At 42.6% G+C, this 21,451-nt stretch overlaps 2 protein-coding genes across 6 annotated transcripts; both read left to right on the top strand.

Moving 5' to 3' along the window:
• Positions 1-474: 474 nt before the first annotated feature.
• Positions 475-6,363, top strand: LOC113154554 (cysteine protease ATG4D-like). 5 transcript variants are annotated; one of them, XM_026348823.1, is made up of 11 exons: positions 475-627; positions 2,247-2,476; positions 2,652-2,735; positions 2,817-2,990; positions 3,073-3,364; positions 3,448-3,512; positions 3,986-4,113; positions 4,283-4,361; positions 4,451-4,527; positions 5,228-5,347; positions 5,660-5,830. In XM_026348823.1, the coding sequence occupies exons 2-11, from the start codon at positions 2,290-2,292 to the stop codon at positions 5,828-5,830; spliced, it is 1,377 nt and encodes a 458-aa protein (XP_026204608.1). In that variant the 5' UTR covers positions 475-627; positions 2,247-2,289. The 5 variants fall into 5 exon arrangements, with proteins under 5 accessions (XP_026204608.1, XP_026204625.1, XP_026204617.1 ...); XM_026348840.1 differs by lacking the exon at positions 5,228-5,347 and having other exon boundaries at positions 5,660-6,363; XM_026348832.1 differs by lacking the exon at positions 475-627 and having other exon boundaries at positions 2,290-2,476; positions 5,660-6,363.
• A 2,608-nt stretch (positions 6,364-8,971) lies between these two features.
• Positions 8,972-21,283, top strand: smarca4a (SWI/SNF related, matrix associated, actin dependent regulator of chromatin, subfamily a, member 4a). Its single transcript, XM_026348220.1, has 33 exons — positions 8,972-9,193; positions 9,315-9,447; positions 10,777-11,226; positions 11,401-11,499; positions 11,584-11,839; positions 11,992-12,118; positions 12,213-12,386; positions 12,480-12,653; positions 12,744-12,911; positions 13,002-13,052; positions 13,599-13,729; positions 13,836-13,899; positions 13,977-14,089; positions 14,229-14,376; positions 14,647-14,810; positions 14,905-14,971; positions 15,051-15,161; positions 15,252-15,494; positions 15,588-15,701; positions 15,885-15,992; positions 16,088-16,174; positions 16,279-16,325; positions 16,417-16,583; positions 16,686-16,849; positions 16,976-17,203; positions 18,615-18,692; positions 18,788-19,006; positions 19,092-19,354; positions 19,438-19,543; positions 19,630-19,731; positions 19,816-19,948; positions 20,263-20,402; positions 20,617-21,283. The coding sequence occupies exons 1-33, from the start codon at positions 8,972-8,974 to the stop codon at positions 20,647-20,649; spliced, it is 4,884 nt and encodes a 1,627-aa protein (XP_026204005.1). The 3' UTR covers positions 20,650-21,283.
• The last annotated feature ends 168 nt before the right edge of the window (positions 21,284-21,451 follow it).

Raw genomic sequence — 21,451 nt, 5'->3', positions numbered from 1 at the left:
AAAAGAGACACATCAGACACAGCAGAGACTAAAACAGACTGTGATCTTCACTTCACACATATATAATATAATATAACATAATATAATTACTACATTCATAAGTAAGTATGATCTGTCATTTATTTAATGGTGCTCCTGTTATCTAATTTTAGGACACATTTTATGTCCCGTTTACACAGAAAAAGAGAAAATTCACAAACTTCAGCCCCTTGGGGATCTAAGTATTTAGTATAATAATAATATTTTAATATATTCAGCTAAATGTAGACTGATCTATCTTAAAGTTTTAGGAATTGTTAAAGCTGATTCGGATCCTGGTGGCTGTTTGATTCGCTCTTCAGTCCAGAAGGTGGCGCTGTTTATCAACAGACCATAAATATCAAGAGAAGAAGAACAGGGAGCACGCTGTGATTCGTTCTCTTTTGACCAATCACAGCAGCGCTAACACGTGACAAATATAAACAGGAAGTGGGAGCAAATAGCTTAGCCACCATTAGCTTCTGAGCTCCTGGAGAAAGATCGATCAGTTTTTACTGACTGACACGAAAACAGACGAAAATCTGCAGCGAAATCCAGACAAAGATTTTCTTTAGTTAACGGAGACACAATGAAGACGTGTTAATGAAGGTGAGATAAGTGCGATGGTCATAAATAAAGTTTCTGCGATCAGAAGTTTTGATTTTACTTTAAATTAAACCATAAAATCAACGTTATTCGAATTTCCTTTGTTTGTGGTTCTAAAGTAGTGAAGTAGTTATTGTCAGTAGTCCTTTACCATTATACGCTGTGTTACAATAATAAATGGCGTAACTGTGCTTTAAAATCAATTAATCAGTTAATTAGATCGATGTCTTATTGATTAATAACGTGAATCCGAATCCATCGTGTCTCAGTAAATATCGTTGAATTGAATAAGTTACTTACTACAGAAAGTTAATGTCACGTATGATTATTATGGGATAATTTATTTAGTAATGTTGATTATAAAGGCATTTTTACACGGTTTCATTAAAAGTAATTTTAGTCAAATAGTTTTGAATATATATATATTCTCAGTGGTGGAAAGTACCAAAGTTCTTTTACTTGTGTACTGTAGTTAAGCACAGGTTTGAGTTCATTACTGTGTTATTCTACTTTACACTAAAGTTTGTCTAAATTTCAGTGCAGTTTTATTTCATTGTCTTTGACTCTGTTATAATTCCCGGATTTCATATATTACATCAAATAAACATGAGATGATCAATTATTAACAAGTAATAAAGTTCACATGTAAAAAAAAAGATACTAGCAAAAACAAAAAACTAGAATTAATCTATGCATCAGCACTTTTAGATTTTTGCCTAATCATCATGTCATCATGCCTCCCACATGTTGTTGCATCAGTATTAACAATTTCATGGTGTATTATTTGATGATGTCCCAGTTTTACTTGGAGGTATTCAGAGAAGAAGAGGATTTGAGTGCTTCTTACATCACTTATTAAATTAAAGTATAGACTCACCGTCTGCTGCTGCTTCTATCTACTAGTGTGATGTTGTAGAGACCGGGTGCAGCTAAACAGACATTTCTGAAATTCCTTGAGTCACAGGGTGCCGTCACATGGTTTCTCTTTTTACTTACCGTCATGGACAATTATTGACCTCACTGTGGTTAACATTACCTACAGTATGTAGTAACAGCAGGGTTAGGGTTACACTTTATTTTTCTTAGTTATAAACATGAATAGGTTTTTATCTTTCTGTTTCCAGATTCATGTGAGACATCCTATGAATTAAAAGAGCGATGTAAAGTTTTACAATAAAAACAGTTTGTAGTTTTTAACAGAATAATAAAACAAAATGTCTTGATTTCACTGTCTTCTGTCACTGGTAGCACTGTGCAGCCTGAGGGTTTGAACGTACACATATTCAGCAGTGGTGTCCCCACTTGTCCTTGATGCACTGAGATTTACATTTAGTCATTTATCAGACGCTTTTACACAAAGCAAATTACAAGTGAGGTTCAAGGCAAAATATCTAAGCAAGAGAGAAGAACTAAAAAATAAAATGGAAGAGCTGCATCTGATTCACGAGGAGTAACTGCAAAGAAGGATTTTAAGACAGTCCCTGAATTTTTTACAATAATCTGATTGGAAATGGTGAAATATCTAAATTCTTGGAAATTTGGCACAAAACCGTGAACCATGACTCAACTTTACTTTCACTGTCACTGTCTAAAAAGTGAAGGATCTGTCTTGTTTTGCGCAGGCTGCCATGGAGATCAGCAGTACTTCTCATCACTACAGCTACAATGAATCCCAGCACCTCTCTGGCTCGCTGTGAGGACACTGCGGACGAGCTCATGGATGACTGGCTCTTCCTCTCCTATGGATCTCTTGAACCTGAGGTCTTGGAAGCGAGCAGGGATGGCCAGGAGGCAGTGGACAAGGGCAAACTCAAAACAAAGTTGGTCTCAGCATGGAACAGTGTCAAATATGGTCAGTTTCCTTTTTTTAATGTTGTGCCTGTGTCTTAAGAGCTGAAGCTGTATTTATCAAATGTAAGAAATCTAATGGCTCAAAATTCTCAGAGTGACGCAGTTCGCAGGATGTCACTGTTTGTTCTCTTTTGTTTGCTCGGTTACCTGTGTCTCTTTTCTCTTAAATTTTTTAGGCTGGTCTTTGAAGCAGAAATCCAAATTCAGCAAGAGCTCCCCGGTTGTCATGCTCGGAAAGTCCTACAAGCTCAAAGATCCAGGTGAGGCTCTGAGCATTCAACCGTCATACATCTGAAACCATGTCATTCATGATTTTAATTCCAGGTGTGTAATTGTATCAGGGGAGAGAGAGAGTTTCCATTGCTCCTTTGTTTCCCTCCTGTGGCTGACGTACAGACGAGGTTTCCCACCTCTGGCTGGCTGCACTCTGACCAACGACAGCGGCTGGGGATGTGTTTTACGTACGGGGCAGATGATGCTGGCACAGGGCCTGCTGCTACACCTGCTGCCACCAGGTGACCACTCACACTCATACACTGCAGTGTCACACATGTACGTTACAATCTTCTTATTGTTTCATCTCTCCATCTCTTTGAGGCTGGACTTGGTCTGTGAGCCACCACGTGTTCAAAGACGATATGGACCTGGAGAGTCAACCCGCAGACTTCAGGCCGAGTTTTAATGAAGGGACTAAAAAGATAAGTCGAACGCTGAGCTTGGGTTCCCGGCTGGACAGACCCATGGAGGCTACACACAGACGGGTGGTGTCGTGGTTTGCAGACCGACCCACAGCCCCGTTTGGGATACACCAGCTAGTGGAGTTGGGAAAAAGCTCAGGGAAGAAAGCCGGGGACTGGTACGGTCCTTCCATTGTGGCACATATCATCAGGTGAGATTTGAAGTGATGAAACTCTAGGTTAAGTGATCCAGGTCAGCTTTTATCACAACAGAACAAATATCATGTTGTTTCAGGAAAGCTGTGGCAGCATCGGTGGACCTTCCTGATCTGGTTGTGTATGTAGCACAAGATTGCACCAGTGAGTCAGCCACAGTGATCAGCACTCTCAAACACGATCGTGATCACGTGTATTGTCAAGGAGAGAAGCTGATTTAGTTTCCTTGATGTGTTTTACTGCTGTGACCAGAGAAACCCAGCCACATCTGTGTAGTTTGTCCCATTCTAGTGAACACAGTACCTCAGGAACATCTATTTCAAATTGGACACAAACGTCCACTTGAACTCATGGATGAGCTGGTTAATATATGTTTAGTGGTTTGGTTTCATTTGGCTTCCTGACTGCTGTGATTCATAGACGGGAGGATTAATTACAGCAAGTAAAACCAGTCTGAGTGTTGGGCACCTGACTGTCGAAGAGCTGAAACACTGTGAATCTGTCCTTTAACTACGTACAGTATGTTTATGTCTGACTTGAGGAGTTCACTGAATAGAGGATTCATTGAACCACGTGAACACGTCAACGTGTGTGTTTCTTATTCTATGTGTGTTCAGTTTACTTAGAAGACGTGAAGAAGTTGTGCCAGCGGCCTCCACCTCACTCCTGGAAGTCTGTCATCATCCTGGTTCCTGTGCGACTCGGGGGACAAGATCTCAATCCCAGTTACATCTCCTGTGTCAAAGTATCCAAACAATATTTGTGCACTTTTTTCTCCTGTGTGTAGTCGGAGTTGTTCACTGGGCAGGTTTTTACTCCTGACACTGTTTTAACAGCAGCTTTTATCTTCTGTGAACAAGTAGATGTGAGTTTGTCATCTATATAAACACAGATCCTTTATTTTCTTTGTGTAGAAACTCTTGATGTTAAAATGCTGCATCGGAATCATCGGGGGGAAACCAAAGCACTCTTTGTTCTTCGTTGGCTTCCAGGGTACGTGCTCTTCAGACAACATGATCATTACTGTGCTCAGCTGTCTCATGTCGGCCTGTTCACCTGTTTTCTGTCCTGCTCTGTTAAAGGAGACCACCTGCTGTACATGGACCCTCACTACTGTCAGCCCACAGTGGATACAACAAAGGAGAACTTTCCCCTGGAGGTATGAGGAAGCAGCTTTTGTCTTCTTCTTTTTGCTTTCAGTCCTGTTTCCTCCTGTGGTCAGTCATGTAAACCAGACCGGAAGTATCCTCACATCAGCACCATCTGTTCTGTTAAGTTTTTATGTGGATGTTAAAAACATACTAATTACTTCTTTTAATACTGTAAAACTGATTTAATTTTAAAATTACTTTTAGCAGTTCTTAACTGTTTCAAGCTGTTTTGACTGGATTCAATTCTTTAAACCTTTCATTTCACAACTCATCCACTGCTTTAGTTTGTCAGTCATTTTACATTTTAACAAGGGTTTCAGTCATTTATCTGTCAACAATTTTACATTTTTAACATTTTCCAACAATTTAAGATCAAACTTTATTAACTTTATTGTTAAGCAGTTCACAAAAAACTATTTATTAATCTTGAATAAACTAAACTTTGAAACACTTTTTACATTTAAACAAAATGTTTTTTAAACATGTAACATTACTAATTTTTATGATCTTATGATCAGTTCTCTGATACTTTAAGTGAACTGCAGTAATTAGACTTTGCTCCTCACTTGCTTTCATGCACTCTGGTCTTTCAGCCCATCGAATATGTTTTTCTCAAATAATTTTATAATTCATAATAACTATGTCTTACTGGTTATAACTTTTAACACTGACATCCATTACTTTCTCTTCTCTCCACACCACCTTCAGTCGTTTCACTGTAAACATCCGAGGAAAATGTCTTTCTCTCGCATGGACCCCAGCTGCACCATCGGCTTCTATGCTAAGAACCAAAATGACTTTGAGTCATTGTGCGTGGATGTTAATGAGGTACAGGAAGTGACTGTGGGCTGAGTTGGATTAGTTGAAATGCTTCATCTAACATTTGTGTTATACCTGGTGTGAATTTGTCTTGTTGCAGATGAGTCTTTAGAAGCTGAAATTATTATTATTATTATAGCATGACTCTCAGAACCACTCTTAGAACCTACTTTAACTGAAAACACACCTACTTCAGATTAGAACATAAAAAGCCTCCTACTCTGACTCCAAGTGTGAAGAAGAACCACCCAAAAATCGTTGTTATCAGAGTTTAGGAGACTCGGGCTCAGTACTGATTGTGTGGTTCTTTTTCTTTCACAGGTTCTCTCCATGTCTGCACAGACATACCCCATGTTTATATTTGCAGAGGGACCCGGTCGGGAGGAGCAGGGAAGCGATACACCCACAAACAGCATCGCCTACATCCAGAGGAAGAAAGAGCGTAAAAGAGTCGACACCAGCGGCAGCATGGACGAGTTTGTTCTGTTGTGAAGAGAAGAAATCCGAGACGATACGTGATCAATAATCGCACAATAAACGTGACTGTGTGGAAACTGCTGAGCCTAAGAACTGACCGTGTCCTCGAGGGACTCGTGAAATATTCAGTTTGGTTAAGAACATTGCTGTAGTTATATTCTCATTTGTACTTTTTATTTATTGTTTGAGAGGAAAGAAAACCATTTGCTTGACAGAATTAGCTGGATGTTTGCTGTAGTTTTTCGCGTCAATGTTTGTGTTTATCCATAAAATCCAAAAGGTCATGAGTCATAAAATAGAGTTAATCTGTAGAAATGAATAAATATATTAATTCATTTCTTCCACTGACAAAGTGATTGACTCTAACGCATTGGATTAAAAGAAGGATAAAAAAATAACTTTACCAGATAATTAGTGAATTGTGACTAGATTTGCTGAAAATGTTCTTTTGAGTTGAATTGTCTGAATAAACAATTTTTTGAATATGTCATATGTATATAATTCTGTAAGATTATGATGATAGACCAGAAATAAAGAACATAAATGCAGTTCTGACATGCTTGATCAATTGAATTTTCTATTTCATTTTGTACTAGATTAAAGTATAGAGGTAAATATTGTACTGTAACTGTAACTTTACTACTTGTGTAGCAGCTTTAGTTACTTTGCAGATATGTGTAAAAATACATGACATGGTTAAAATCAGCTCCACCTTTACCTGCAGCCACATTAGTGATGTTATTACATCGCATCATTATACTATATGTAATCCATAATTCTGCATGAGTACCTTTACTTTAATACATTATGTAGAGATGAATCCTAATATTTCTAACGTCTCATTTCCAGTTCATGGTTTCTACCTGTGATAGATCAGAGTATTTATTCCACCACTGTAGATAAATATACATATAATTAGTTTAAATCATTTGATCATTTATTATAAACAATACATGTAAACAGATATTAGCTAAAGCTCCTGTAAAGGTTCCTTTACAGAATAGAAGTAGATCTATAGATTATTTAATTCATATATTCCTCCGTTTTTAAATGACCGTGTCCTTCACCGTGCTGTTCCCCGCTCACCCATCCCCCACCCCGGCTTCTCGTTGTTTCCTCCCCGGAGCCTCCACCGTGCGTGCGGGGACCGAGGCGGTGGATGGGGGGCGCTGCGGAGCCGCACACGCCGAGAGAGAGAGGAGGAGGAGGGGAAGGAAAAAAACCGACGGGTCGCTCTTTGTTTCTGGCTGGGAGGAAAACCGAGAGACGTCGGACCCGGTGAAGACAAACATCCCCGTGCACCACTCGTGTAAGTCCGCTGATACTTTGTCGTCGGCTCGGTGGAAGTTTGTGGGAGTTTTCCGCTGCTGTTGGAGAATTAACGAGCTTTTATCGGTGTTTAGTTGTGGGTGAAGCGGTGACACCGACATTACGGTGCCGCTGCTGTGGCGCGACAGCGGGCAATGAATGAACGGAGCTCCGAGCCAAAGGTACGGGAGGCGCGTCGGATCAGTCAGCCCGGAGATGACCGGTGCTGAACCCGCTCGCATGTTTCTGCATCTGGACGAACATTTGACTAAATTACACTTTTTCGTTGATCTGGCCTCGGAGAGCATGGCCGGGGCTAAGCTAGCTCAGCTAGCTCGTTAGCATGCTGCTACCGTCAGCAGCCAGCTTGTGTTGTTATGTTAGCTAGCTAGTTAGCAGGCTAGCCTGAGCCGGGCTCTTTGTGGCTTTAACTTAAATTCAGTGTAATTTAAAAGCTCAGTCGGTTTTGTGGTGACCTCCAGCAAACGCGTGTAACGTTTTAAGAAAGAAAATGTTATAATGATGGGTTTTAATTGGCACAATTTGACGGAAACCGGCTAGGCCTGATGAATTCTAGCTAAGCTAAGAATGCTAATAATAGCTAATAGTTATTTGTGTGTAAATGTAAACACTGTAACATCAGGACTGTGAGAAAGTTTCAGCTTCCATCGTTTTTACAAACTTCTGTCTGTATGCTGGAGATTTATCTTGTTTAATAGAGCCTCGTTCTGAATCAAAGGGTTTTTGACCCATAAAGACCTCCTGTCCACAAAGTGAAGTTTTACAAGATGTTCAGTGATTCAGTTCCACTGAGTTCAGTCTAATGTTAAATGAAATCCTCCTTCATGAAGGAGACGATGTTCAAACCGTTTCAGAGATTCATTATTCAAGTACGAGCACTGTGGATGATGAAGTTGATGCTGATGTTAAACTTTACTAAGTTAATTAGAGGTTTTCAGTTTGACTGGATAAAAACCTGTCAAACAAAATAATCTGTATTTATCTGTTCATCCTGCGTCAAGAACAATAAAGGAGCCTTCATTTGAATTTCTACTCACATTTAATGAGGCATGCAAACCATGAAGATAAATAATTACATTTACTCACGTTAAACTGTGCTGCAGTTATACAGACTGGTCCGGCTGCTCAGTGGGTTGAACATCAGTCTGATGCAGAACGCTCCTCATTCAAACCGTCTCTGTCTCCAGGTGTGTCCTTGAGACACACTGCTTCCCCCACGGGCATGGGTTAAATGCAGTTTGTAACATGTCACGTTACATGTGACATATGACAAATAAAGGCTTCTTCTTCCACAGAGAGGTCTTACTGTTGTTCTAACTAGTGATAGCTGAGGGCTGAACAAAGCAACAGGAACTCAGTTCAGTAAAACACAACACACTCGATTTAACTGCACTGAGTTTCAACATTTTCAGCTACATGAATGAGGAATTATTGCAGGTTTTGTTGGGTTAAAACGGTTTAGATTAGAGTAGTTTCTTTGTGATTTGACACAGTTTTAACTAATAAGTGTTTAGGATTAGACAATCATTAAAAGAGAGTGTTGACCACAAGATATCACCTGATGGATGCACCAGCAGTCTGAGCTGTACACTTTTATGTGTGATTGTGAACATAAGTAGAGTAAAAGCCATTAGTCTTTCTGCAGGCCTCAGCAGATCACATCGAACTGCTTCAGGAAATATTTTTATTTTTTTCTTTATTTCCTTTGCCTCAGCTCACCAAACGTGCACCTGTCAGCTCAATGTCTTACGCTCCCTTGTCGTTTCACCTCTCCAGGGTACTTGCTGCTACTTGCTGCTGGCACACATTCCCAGTTTCTCCTGAGACATGTCCACTCCTGACCCCCCGATGGGAGGGACACCTCGGCCTGGACCCTCCCCAGGCCCAGGTCCGTCTCCAGGAGGCATGATGGGCCCGAGTCCGGGTCCCTCACCGGGTTCAGCCCACAGTATGATGGGGCCCAGCCCAGGACCTCCAGGATCTGGCCATCCCCACCCACCACAGGGGCCCTCAGGATATCCTCAGGACAACATGCACCAGATGCACAAAGTAGTGTTTTTTATTTTATTAATTATTAGCTTCCTCTGCTTTCATGATATATTTTATCCTGTTAAACTCCAGTAAATAAACCAGTAATGTTTTCATTTTAAATAATCTGTGTTTCAATCAGCCCATGGAAGCCATGCATGAGAAGGGAATGCCTGACGACCCTCGCTATGGCCAGATGAAGGGCATGGGAATGAGACCAGGGGGACACAGCGGGATGGGACCCCCTCCAAGCCCAATGGACCAACATTCCCAAGGTAACAAAACCAGCTTTGTATAGTTTGTAAGTTAAAAGTTAATAAGTTTATCAATATGTCATGATTTTTGCAATAATAGTATGAAAATTGTACTGTTGTATTTCTGTCAGCTCTGCAAACAGGAAGTAAACTCAAACCTGTCAGATCATTATTAGCCTAAACCTCTGAAACTCCAGCACCAGCCCAGAACTAGCACCAAGTTTGTGTTAATAAGGTTTTTTTGTGGTTTACACACTTCATAGTATCTATGATGTTTATCTACAGCTCCTGGTCTAAACACAAAACACACAAGACAAATTACAGAACACTAAATACAGAGTGAAGTAAAGTCAACTCACGACCCCCATTATACTCACACTGGCAATTTTTGGCACCTTTTTGTTCAATTAATTTTTAAACAAACAGTGGCTGGAGACTGATTACAGAAAAATCAGAGAACTCAGTTACACAGAAACAAAGTAGGAACAAGTATAGTGTGTGATTGAGAGAGAACCCATCCAGCCGGTTCCTCTTGCTGCTCAACTGGCAGCATGAGCAAACGGCAGTGGGTAGGACTATGGGAGGAGCGGGATGGGAGGGAGTTTCCCCTTTCCGACACCAACAAAGGCATCTGCGGATACTAAACCACAGTCTGACAGAAAGAATGGAGAGAAAGAGACATGTAGTGTGAAAATGAAACGGGTGATTTAAAGCACACAGGTGTGAAGCTACAACTGTGTTTAAAACAAAAAGAACAAAAGAGTTTACAATGAAGTGACAAATAATAAACTGATATATTTTAATCTGACAGTGGCCACAAAATAATTGTATAATGATGATAACAAAATGAACATGATTTGATCCTTTGACTCTTGTGTCGCTGCAGCTCAGAATAAGCAGACATTATAATGATTATTGGTCTTTTAAATATTATACTATTATAAAAACAACCAGTGTAATTGGCTTCAGGAGGATGCTAATGCATTTTTACTGATTCTTATTAAGTTCTAGTTGGATGATTATATTATTCATCCAGAGGAGCATCACTGTAGCCACGTTTTGATGCAGGCTTCACTTCACACCTGTAAAGAACTGGCTCATCAGTTGAACAAAGGACTGTGAGTTGGTGTGATGTTGTTTCCAACTTCCAATTCTTTCACATGAATATTCTTGTAGTCTAATTGGACCTAGGCTTTACAGAGTAAGTTCTTCTCTCTCTCCGTGGTACCAGTTATCCAGAACAGTCGGTTCAGTGACGCCAGAATCAGTTGATCATCTTTACTTGTTAAAATCCTACAAAGCATAATGCCCTTTCAATACCCATAATGCATCTGTTCTTTGATACCCTAGGTTACCCCTCTCCATTGGGAGGCTCAGAGCACGCTTCCAGCCCTGTCCCAGCCAATGGCCCCCCCTCTGGCCCCATGATGCCTGGAGGTCCGTCTGGCCCTTGGGCTGGCCCAATGGAAGGCAGTGGCGACCCCAGTCAGGGCATTGGTCAGACAAACCGTGGAGGCCCTCCACCGGGCGGACCAGGTGCTGCAGGAGGCGGACCGGGTGGTGCAGGTGGACCCACTCCTTTTAACCAGAACCAGCTGCACCAGCTCCGGGCTCAGATTATGGCGTACAAGATGCTGGCACGTAACCAGGCCTTACCCGAGCACCTGCAGATGGCTGTGCAGGGGAAGAGGCCCATGCCTGGGATGCAGCAACCGCCAATGCCTAACATGCCCCCATCTACAGGACCTGGAGCTGGGCCTGGTCCAGGACCAGCTCAGGCCAACTACAACAGACCACATGGTGAGTTAATTAAGGACTGCAGGCTGTATTTTGTGTGATTTTGAAATGTGCCTCTTTTTAAATCCTCATGTTTGTAACAGAAGCCTTAAACAAAGGAAGATATTTAGCAGCTCTTCAGAGACCCCTGGTGGCTGCATGTGGTTTTAACTTATTATACTGTTTGTCTCCGTTTAGGCATGGTAGGCCCCAATATGGCTCCTCCGGGACCTGCTGGAGTCCCCCCAGGTATGCAGGGCCAGCCTACCAACGGACCCCCCAAAACATGGCCTGAAGGTAAACTGAGATTTGAAGATGGACTCAGGCAGGACTGTGTTCTTATGTCCATGAGTAGTAAATAATCCGATCCTTCTCCTCCAGGACCAATGGTGAACGCTGCTGCTCCATCCAACCCTCCTCAGAAGCTGATTCCTCCTCAGCCCACAGGCAGACCCTCTCCTGCTCCTCCCTCTGTGCCCCCAGCTGCCTCCCCAGTAATGCCCCCTCAGACGCAGTCCCCAGGACAGCCTGCCCAGCCCCCTCCTATGATGCTACACCAGAAACAGAACCGCATAACCCCCATCCAAAAGCCTCGTGGGCTGGACCCAGTGGAGATCCTCCAGGAGAGAGAGTACAGGTCAGAATACATCAGTTTAAGATGTTTTATTATCCATATTGAAGGAGAGATGTCCTGAGTCAGACTGTGAGGAGGCTTGGTATCGAAAAGTACCTGGTATTAACAGACTCGGTTTGGGTTCAAGGCCAAGAAACATGATCTGATTTCTTTAGGCTACAGGCCCGTATTGCTCATCGTATCCAGGAACTGGAGAACCTCCCTGGTTCTCTGGCAGGAGACCTGCGGACAAAGGCCACCATCGAGCTGAAGGCCCTGAGGCTGCTGAACTTCCAGAGACAGGTAAACATGACGAGCTTGTTTAACCAGTGTTGGATGTTTTGGTTTGTCACTTGTCCTTGTTGTCTCGAGTATCTGATCTGATCTGTACCTGCAGCTGCGTCAGGAGGTGGTGGTCTGCATGCGTCGTGACACTGCTTTGGAAACTGCCCTCAACGCTAAAGCCTACAAGCGCAGCAAACGTCAGTCCCTGCGTGAAGCTCGCATCACTGAGAAGCTTGAGAAGCAACAGAAGATCGAACAGGAGCGCAAACGTCGCCAGAAACACCAGGTGAGGAGTCGAGGTTCAGTTTCTTATCACTGTCATTTGTTTTTGTGACGTGTGAGTTTAACAGCGGTGGTGAAATGTTTCTTCTGCTGACAGGAATACCTCAACAGCATCCTGCAGCACGCTAAGGACTTTAAGGAGTACCACCGCTCCATCACAGCCAAGAGCCAGAAGGCCACTAAAGCTGTGGCCACCTATCATGCCAACACTGAGCGTGAGCAGAAGAAGGAGAATGAACGCATTGAAAAGGAGAGAATGCGGAGGCTGATGGTGAGGTTCAGTAGCAAAGATGTTTGTATTTGTACTGAGGTGGACAGTTACAGAAATCAGCATCTGACCTGTGTGTGAATCTTTTCCCAGGCTGAAGATGAAGAAGGTTACCGTAAACTCATCGACCAGAAGAAAGACAAGCGTCTGGCCTACCTGCTGCAGCAGACAGACGAGTACGTGGCCAACCTCACTGAGCTGGTGCGAGCCCATAAAGCTGCACAAGCTCTCAAAGAGAAGAAAAAGAAGAAGAAAAAGAAGGTAAACGTTTGTAGCCACAGACGTTTGTAATATGTCTCTAAGTTTTGGAGTTTTTTTAACACATGCTTTGAATCTATTGATTATTTCCAGAAGCCTGAGACTGCTGAAGGTGGAGCTCCTACTCTGGGACCTGATGGAGAGGTAAGTTAGAAAATGTGTCCACATTACGGCGACGCAACAATGTGCAAAATATTCTGACTGTAATAATTCATAACAATTCACTTTACTAGTATCAGGTGTCTGTTCCACCTAGAGACATACAAGTATTAAAGAACCGTAAATACAATAATTTAGGGGCTGTCTTTAAATTAAAATGGCTAATTATATTAGTTAATTAATTAATTATATTAATTAATTAATGTTAATTAACGTATAACTAATTATATTAGTTAATTAATTAATTATATTAATTAATTAATGTTAATTAATGTATAACTAATGTATATTAGTTAATTAATCTCCAACCCAGTGTGAGACACTGGGTTGGAGATTTCTTATGTTCTAAATAGAGCTTAGAGAAAAAAGTATCACATGATTTTATGATTTTATTGTGCAGTAATGTTTTTTAAAGTCTTTTTTTTTTTTTCGTATAGCAAAGCATGTATACATCATCATCATCTATACAAATTTGCCCCAACAGCTTTATGTAGTGTACATCAACCTGTTTGTCATTTGCTCTTTTCTCAGCCTTTAGATGAGACCAGTCAGATGAGCGATCTGCCGGTGAAGGTCATCCACGCAGACAGTGGAAAGATCCTGACAGGTGTCGATGCACCTAAAGCCGGCCAGCTGGAGGCCTGGCTCGAGATGAACCCAGGGTGAGTGTCGAATCATGATCACAGCCTGGATTAGAAAGTCACACCTAAATATCAAGAGCTACTTGATCTCAATAACGCGTAATAAAAATAAAATGTTCCGGTGCAGATACGAAGTAGCGCCGCGCTCAGACAGTGAAGACAGTGGTTCAGAAGAGGAGGAGGAGGAGGAGGTACCGACACACTCGGAACGAAATAATCAGTTGTTATTTCTTGGGAACATTTTCCTGATCGTTTTTTTTTCTGTCAGGATGAAGAAGAGGAGCAGCCTCACCCCTCTGCAGCTCCAGCAGATGATAAGAAGAAGATTCCTGATCCTGACAGCGAAGACGTGTCGGAATTTGACGTCCGGCATATCATCGAGTAAGATTTTGGTGTTTGTCGTTCGTTATCTGTGTCTGTAGAAGTTATTAACTTCTTCTATTATTTAACCCAGTTCATGTCAAACCAAGACACCTTTAACTTAAACTTTTTGTACCTGTGTTTTCTGTACTCTCACCAGACACGCCAAACAGGATGTTGACGATGAGTATGGCAACGCAAGTTTCAACCGAGGCCTGCAGTCCTACTATGCTGTGGCTCACGCTGTCACTGAGAAAGTGGACAAACAGTCGTCGCTGTTGGTCAACGGGCAGCTCAAGCAATACCAGGTACACAACCAAACAGTCTGCATGTATGTGTGAACTGAAGGTAGCAGAGTGTCGGGTGTCTGCAGCTGTTAGACGTACAAGAAATACGCTGGATTCTACTTCACTTAATTTCCTTTGGACCTTCATGAATCCATTGGTTAATTGTAATTTTGAATGTCTCCAGTTATTGTAAATGTAACATTAACAAGTTCCTCATTCATGGAATAAATCCAACTGGATGCTTTAATGATCTGAGTAAACTAAAACTAACTGTGGCCATTTTCTGCCCAGATCAAAGGTCTGGAGTGGCTGGTGTCACTTTATAACAACAACTTGAACGGCATCTTGGCCGACGAGATGGGTCTAGGAAAAACAATCCAGACCATCGCCCTCATCACTTACCTCATGGAGTACAAGCGCCTCAACGGGCCCTTCCTCATCATTGTACCTCTCTCGTGAGTCCTGACACTTCTTCTTCGGGTCCTCGTCACTTCATTTCAGTTTTGACTGCGTTTTCATGTCATAACCAGACTTATTTTTTGTTTTTAGAACTCTATCAAACTGGGTCTACGAGTTTGATAAGTGGGCGCCATCTGTTGTGAAGGTCTCCTACAAGGTTAGTGGCACCTACTGAAAGATTGTTTCCTGATTTGTGCAGAGTTCTTACTGAACATGTCAACTCTCTTCACTGTCAGGGGTCTCCAGCTGCTCGTCGTTCATTTGTTCCCATCTTGCGCAGTGGAAAGTTCAACGTGCTGCTCACCACTTACGAGTATATCATCAAAGATAAACACGTTCTTGCAAAGGTAAAAAAAACCTCCTCACACGTTAAGCTGGAGTAGGAAATACTTGATATTTGTCTCTCTCACCCACATTCACATTATTTTCTCCCAAAGCTCCGTTGGAAGTACATGATAGTGGATGAGGGCCATCGTATGAAGAACCACCACTGTAAGCTGACCCAGGTCTTGAACACGCACTACTTGGCCCCGCGACGTCTGCTGCTCACAGGAACTCCTCTGCAGAACAAACTACCTGAGCTCTGGGCCCTGCTCAACTTCCTGCTGCCGACTATTTTCAAGAGCTGCAGCACCTTCGAACAGTGGTTCAATGCCCCGTTTGCCATGACTGGAGAGAAGGTAAGTTACCACCTGAGTCATAAAAATAAAAATCGTTAAAAAACAACAAAAACAGTGAATTCATCCTCCAATTCCCTTCTGTTTTTCCTCCAGGTCGACCTGAATGAAGAAGAGACCATCCTGATCATTCGTCGTTTACACAAAGTGCTGCGTCCATTCCTGCTGCGCCGACTCAAGAAAGAAGTGGAGGCCCAGTTGCCCGAGAAGGTCGAGCTGCAACCACATTTATCCAGCTAGTTTAGTTGTTAAAATACTGTATGAAGTTTCAGTTATTTATTCTACATGTTGATTTTTCCAGATGTTTCATACTCTCAGCTGTGACAGAAAATGTTTTAAAATGTGAAAATGTGCTGGTTTGGCACCTGACGTTTTGAACACTCTGATTTCCAGGTGGAGTATGTGATCAAATGCGACATGTCAGCCTTACAGAGGGTTCTGTACCGACACATGCAGGCCAAGGGAGTGTTGCTCACAGATGGGTCGGAAAAAGATAAGAAGGTAAGCAGAGGATTTCACAGGTTAAAACAAATTTCTAGGTGAAATATTTCCATTATCTAACACTGTGGGGTTTTCTGTCCCTTCTAATCTTCCAGGGTAAAGGTGGCACGAAGACCCTGATGAACACTATCATGCAGCTGAGGAAAATTTGCAACCACCCCTACATGTTCCAGCACATTGAGGTGTGAAACAAAAGCTCCACCACATTAATCACTAAATATTTTTGTTCATTTAGATCAAAGTAAAACAGAATAAAGAGCTAAATGATGATTTTTCTCTTTTACAGGAGTCTTTCTCCGAGCATCTCGGTTATTCTGGTGGGATCGTCACTGGGTATGTGAAACCTACAGATCATGTGTTCCTGTGAACATGTGGACCTACACACACACACACACACACTGATTCATTCTTTATATTTTCCTAGACCTGATCTGTACCGCGCGTCTGGGAAGTTTGAGCTGCTCGATCGTATCCTGCCCAAGCTGAGGGCCACCCAACACAAAGTGCTGCTCTTCTGTCAAATGACTTCACTTATGACCATCATGGAAGACTACTTTGCTTACCGCAACTTCAAGTACCTGCGTCTGGACGGTGAGACGCTGTAGCTGACTTTTAAATGACTGTGGGGCCTGAACATATAGAACAATTGGGATTCACATTCTAATAATACTCTAATACTCTTTCTTGCCTCAGGAACCACCAAGGCAGAGGACCGTGGCATGCTGCTGAAGACATTCAATGACCCAGCCTCTGAGTACTTTGTGTTCCTGCTCAGCACCAGGGCAGGAGGCCTGGGGCTCAACCTGCAGTCGGCTGACACAGTCATCATCTTTGACAGTGACTGGAACCCACATCAGGTTCTCACATGCAAATATATGTTGACAACAACAAAGTTAAACTGTTAATGTGTGTAAAGGTAACAGAGCCTCCTCTCTCTCCATAATCCATCCACCTAAACTAATCATGTTTATATCCCACTACAGGACCTGCAGGCTCAGGATCGAGCCCACCGTATTGGTCAGCAGAATGAAGTGCGTGTGCTCCGCCTTTGCACCGTCAACAGCGTGGAGGAGAAGATTCTGGCAGCGGCCAAGTACAAACTGAACGTGGACCAGAAGGTCATCCAGGCCGGCATGTTCGACCAGAAGTCCTCAGGCTGTGAGCGTCGGGCCTTCTTACAGGCCATTCTGGAGCACGAGGAGCAGGACGAGGTCGGGGCTCGAGGAGGCTGCCGCACTAGGGGGGCGTGGGTGGGTGTGATCTGAACATGTCCCCACATCGCCCACCCACCCACATCCGCCTGTGCGCTGCCCCACCTCTTCATTCTCTCCTTTTTTCCCTCCTCCTCTCTCTTCTCCCTACTTCCCTCTTTTCTCAGGATTTGTGAGCTTTCATCAATCCAGACTTTTCTCCTTTATGTATTTCCGCTTCTGCTCAAACCTTTGATGGTTAATATCACACTTTATCTTCTTCACTGACATAACTTTGACCTTTTATTCCTCTTTGTTTCTTCTTTCTGCTTTTGACTTTTTGTGCGTATTTAAAGTTTTTAACCATTTTATGAATGTTTAAAATTGTTTCCACTGTTGAATATGCAAAGCTGTGATTTAGAGTCTACATCAAGTTAAGAGTGATGCACAGTGGGGTCCAGAGGTCTGTTACCACATTTGTAAATCTGGAAATAACAAGAAGTTCTGAGATGTAAACTGAAGGAGGATGTTTTTAGATCAGAAATCAAATTCGTGTCATTGAACGTGTTAATAACCCCCTGATCTTCAACAAGCGTCAACATAAGTTTCACAAGATAAAACTCAAGCAGATCCAATCTTTGTACAGAGGAGGTAACATGACATGAATTATCCTCAGTTTGATTTCTGACACGAACCATTTAAACCTTCTGCATATTTCCAGATTCAAATGAAAACACAGAATTATGGATTCTACTGTCTATTGATCTACTTACGGTCCTGTTGTCATTAATGGGGCTGAAATGATTCCTCGAGAAACTCAAATAACACTATTACTAAAAGTACAGTTTGTGTTTCCCACACATGATGTGATGTGGATAGATAAATCGAGAGAGGTTCAAAAGAAAAACTACAGAAAGTGTCTGAAGTCTGGGATAATTTCAGGTTGTGTTCAGTTTTGTAAAATTAGACCCACACGGTACTCGTTACAGAGGCCACAACTCGTCCAGCAAGACAGTAAAGGCTGATGCTACGTCTGAGCTGTAGTTAGGTTGAAAAATAAAAGCTGCACAACTCGAAGGCAGAATTCATGAGTAGTAGTAGTAGTAGTAGTAGTAGTAGTAGTAGTAGTAGTAGTAGTAGTAGTAGTAGTAGTAGTAGTAGTAGTAGTAGTAGTAGTAGCAGTCACAGGTTTAGTTGTGACATATTTTATTATCTGTGGTTTAAGCCTTCACTTGCCCTGTGTCTTCATCTGTGCATTTACTGCTGCTCTTTAATAAAGCGGAATCATTTCTTATCCAATTACCTGATTAAGCGATGAAGTCAGTACTTGATTAATAAAATAATCGTTCGTTAGTTCAGAGACTTGGCTCTGAGGTGCCACATTAATCTGCTGTTTGCTTCTTCTCACTCACTTCGTCTCGTTTGTCTGCAGGAGGAAGACGAGGTGCCCGATGATGAGACTGTGAATCAGATGATCGCCAGAAGTGAAGAGGAGTTTGAACAGTTCATGGTCAGTCGCACTTCGTAGTTCACAGCTAGTTGAATTCTATAATCCGAGTCCACTAACCACCACTTTGACCCCTTTTTAAAAAATATTTATTCCAGCGCATGGATCTTGACAGACGTCGTGAGGAGGCTCGTAACCCTAAGAGGAAACCGCGTCTGATGGAGGAGGACGATCTGCCCGGCTGGATTTTGAAAGACGACGCTGAGGTGGAGAGGCTGACCTGCGAGGAGGAGGAGGAGAAGATGTTCGGTCGAGGATCCCGCCAACGGAAGGAGGTGGACTACAGCGACTCCCTCACTGAGAAACAGTGGCTCAAGGTGCGGAAGAGAATATTTCTTTAGCATTTCAAGAGACAGGAGTAGTGTTGAGGCACTTATATAATCTGGTTTCTCCTCTCTTCAGGCCATAGAAGAGGGAAATCTAGAGGACATTGAGGAGGAAGTGCGGCACAAAAAGACGACTAGAAAGCGTAAGAGAGAGCGCGACCATGACAGCGGACCGGCCACACCGAGCTCCAGCGGCGGCCGAGGTCGAGACAAAGACGAGGAGGTGAAGAAAGCGAAGAAACGCGGCCGCCCACCGGCGGAGAAGCTCTCCCCCAATCCTCCCTCCCTGACCAAGAAGATGAAGAAGATCGTTGATGCAGTCATTAAATATAAAGACGGGTGAGTTACACAAAGAAACGTCTGTTCGTGATGAATTCATCTAACATGATGGTACTGAGGTCGCAGCTTCTTCCTGTCTGTAGAAATGGGCGACAGCTTAGCGAAGTGTTCATCCAGCTTCCATCTCGCAAGGAGCTGCCCGAGTACTATGAGCTCATCCGCAAACCCGTGGACTTCAGAAAGATCAAGGTACAGTGAAGACTGAGGCTTCTAGTGTCTCTGCTTTTTCCATCTGACTGTCGACCGAGTTTCACTGCTGCTGTTTGTTCCATCAGGAGAGAATCCGCAGCCATAAGTACCGGAGCCTGAACGACCTGGAGAAGGATGTGATGCTGCTGTGTCAGAACGCTCAGACCTTCAACCTGGAGGGGTCTCTGGTGAGTGGAGTCCGAAACACGATGTTAGGATTTACATGAAGTCAGGATCAGTCAGCGATGATCTCCGACTTTTGGTTTTAACAGATCTACGAGGACTCCATTGTGCTCCAGTCTGTCTTTACCAGCGTGAGACAGAAGATCGAGAAAGAGGACGAGAGTGAAGGAGAGGAGAGCGATGAAGAGGAGGAGGAGGCGGACGAAGGCTCAGAGTCTGAATGTGAGCATCAACTGTTTTTGACACAGATAAGAATTATAAGTATAGACAGTTCTTTAAATCCAGTCTGGTACATAACAGTGTTGTTTATCAGGCTCTGAGAGCTAAACACAGATGATCTACACAGCTCAAACCTTAGAAACCAGAATGGAGCCGTTAGCCTTTTATTAACAAACACAAGTAACACAACTAGTAGTGCAGGGTGGATTTTAAAACTGACACACTTTTGTCCAAATCATCGCCTCAACCCATTATTTCTACAGTGGGTTAGTTATTGAGTAACTAGTTTGCTGTGTGTGATGTTTGATTTCTTTCAGCTCGTTCAGTGAAGGTGAAGATTAAGCTGAGCCGGAAAGAAAAAGGGGATCGAGGGGGGAAAGGCCAACGACGGAGAGGCCGCGGCTCCCGAGCTAAACCTGTGGTGAGCGACGACGACAGCGAGGAGGAGCAAGAAGAGGTGAGACGAGAAAAGTCGAGTTCAAATCTCCCAAACTTTGAAGGACGTTTTAAATATTAATGACTCATAAAGAAAACATATATCAGTCATGTGATCATACAACAAACTACAGAACTCAGTAAATTCAGATTCTACATATACACAGCACTAACGTCAATATTAAAGCTGTCGATCATCAGCTTTAAAGTGGTTTCATCCGTTTCTCTTGTTTCAGGAGCGTTCGGCCAGCGGCAGCGAGGACGACTGAAGTGAACCACTCCTGATCGAACCAACAGCCCACTGAGCTTCTTGACTGGACTTTATATATTTTACTTAGATACAGCAGGGAGACAGTCGGTGGAAGAGGCCTAGTTTTACCTAGATGAGCTGATTTTTAGTGAGACTATTGTATTCTCATTAAACTATTAATTAAAAACCAATAAAAATGAAAACGAATGAACCTTCCACTTCCATATTTAAACCATTTTCCAAGTATGAATAGTAGTGTGTCTTTGCCTTTTTTGTTTCTCCTGTAAGTGGAAAATCGACAGAGCCTGAATTATAGACTGATCGTGGACCATGAGGACAGTTAACTGTTTTTTAAGTGGTATTAATTTTGTCGTCTTTTACTTTGAGACAAAGCAAACGTGAACCAGGAGTCACTGCGTTCCCTAAAGTCCCTTTTTGAATGCATGTCGTGCATGTCTGTGGAAATGCACCTGGATGTGTCTTCACTATTATCTCTGTGTTTAATTTAAGACTACAAGCGGGATCACGGTACATCCCACCCTGCAGCTCCTCCCTCTCAGGCTGTGTGTGTTCAGGGGGAGGGAGGGATGGGACCTTTTTCTCGTGTCAGTGTCACTGGATTCCAAGAAATACAATAAAGGCATCTCGTAATTAAAGAATTAGTCTTCACGCTCTTTTGTCCCTAACTCCACATTTAAATAAGCTGTAGTTACCTTCGATTCAGAATCGAGACAACTGCTGAAAATTGAGGAAATATGAGAAAAAATATTAATATAATAATATTTCAATTTGATACAATAGAACGGAGAAACCACAAAATT

This window comes from Anabas testudineus, chromosome 8, assembly GCF_900324465.2.
Source record: "Anabas testudineus chromosome 8, fAnaTes1.2, whole genome shotgun sequence".
Taxonomy (NCBI): Eukaryota; Metazoa; Chordata; class Actinopteri; order Anabantiformes; family Anabantidae; genus Anabas; species Anabas testudineus.
The sequence above is the reverse complement of the archived record's forward strand: the minus strand, read 5'-3'. Positions and strand labels throughout refer to the sequence as shown.

What these genes read in the sequence shown, in the direction of transcription:
- smarca4a (XM_026348220.1), top strand. Translation starts at nt 8,972, where the DNA reads ATGTCCACTCCTGACCCCCCGATGGGAGGGACACCTCGGCCTGGACCC. An exon ending in CTCTGGGACCTGATGGAGAG is followed by an intron (nt 13,053 to 13,598) that starts GTAAGTTAGAAA and finishes CTCTTTTCTCAG; the next exon opens with CCTTTAGATGAGACCAGTCA. An exon ending in TCAACCTGGAGGGGTCTCTG is followed by an intron (nt 19,732 to 19,815) that starts GTGAGTGGAGTC and finishes TGGTTTTAACAG; the next exon opens with ATCTACGAGGACTCCATTGT.
- LOC113154554 (XM_026348832.1), top strand. Translation starts at nt 2,290, where the DNA reads ATGAATCCCAGCACCTCTCTGGCTCGCTGTGAGGACACTGCGGACGAG. An exon ending in GCTACACCTGCTGCCACCAG is followed by an intron (nt 2,991 to 3,072) that starts GTGACCACTCAC and finishes CATCTCTTTGAG; the next exon opens with GCTGGACTTGGTCTGTGAGC. An exon ending in GTTCTTCGTTGGCTTCCAGG is followed by an intron (nt 4,362 to 4,450) that starts GTACGTGCTCTT and finishes GCTCTGTTAAAG; the next exon opens with GAGACCACCTGCTGTACATG.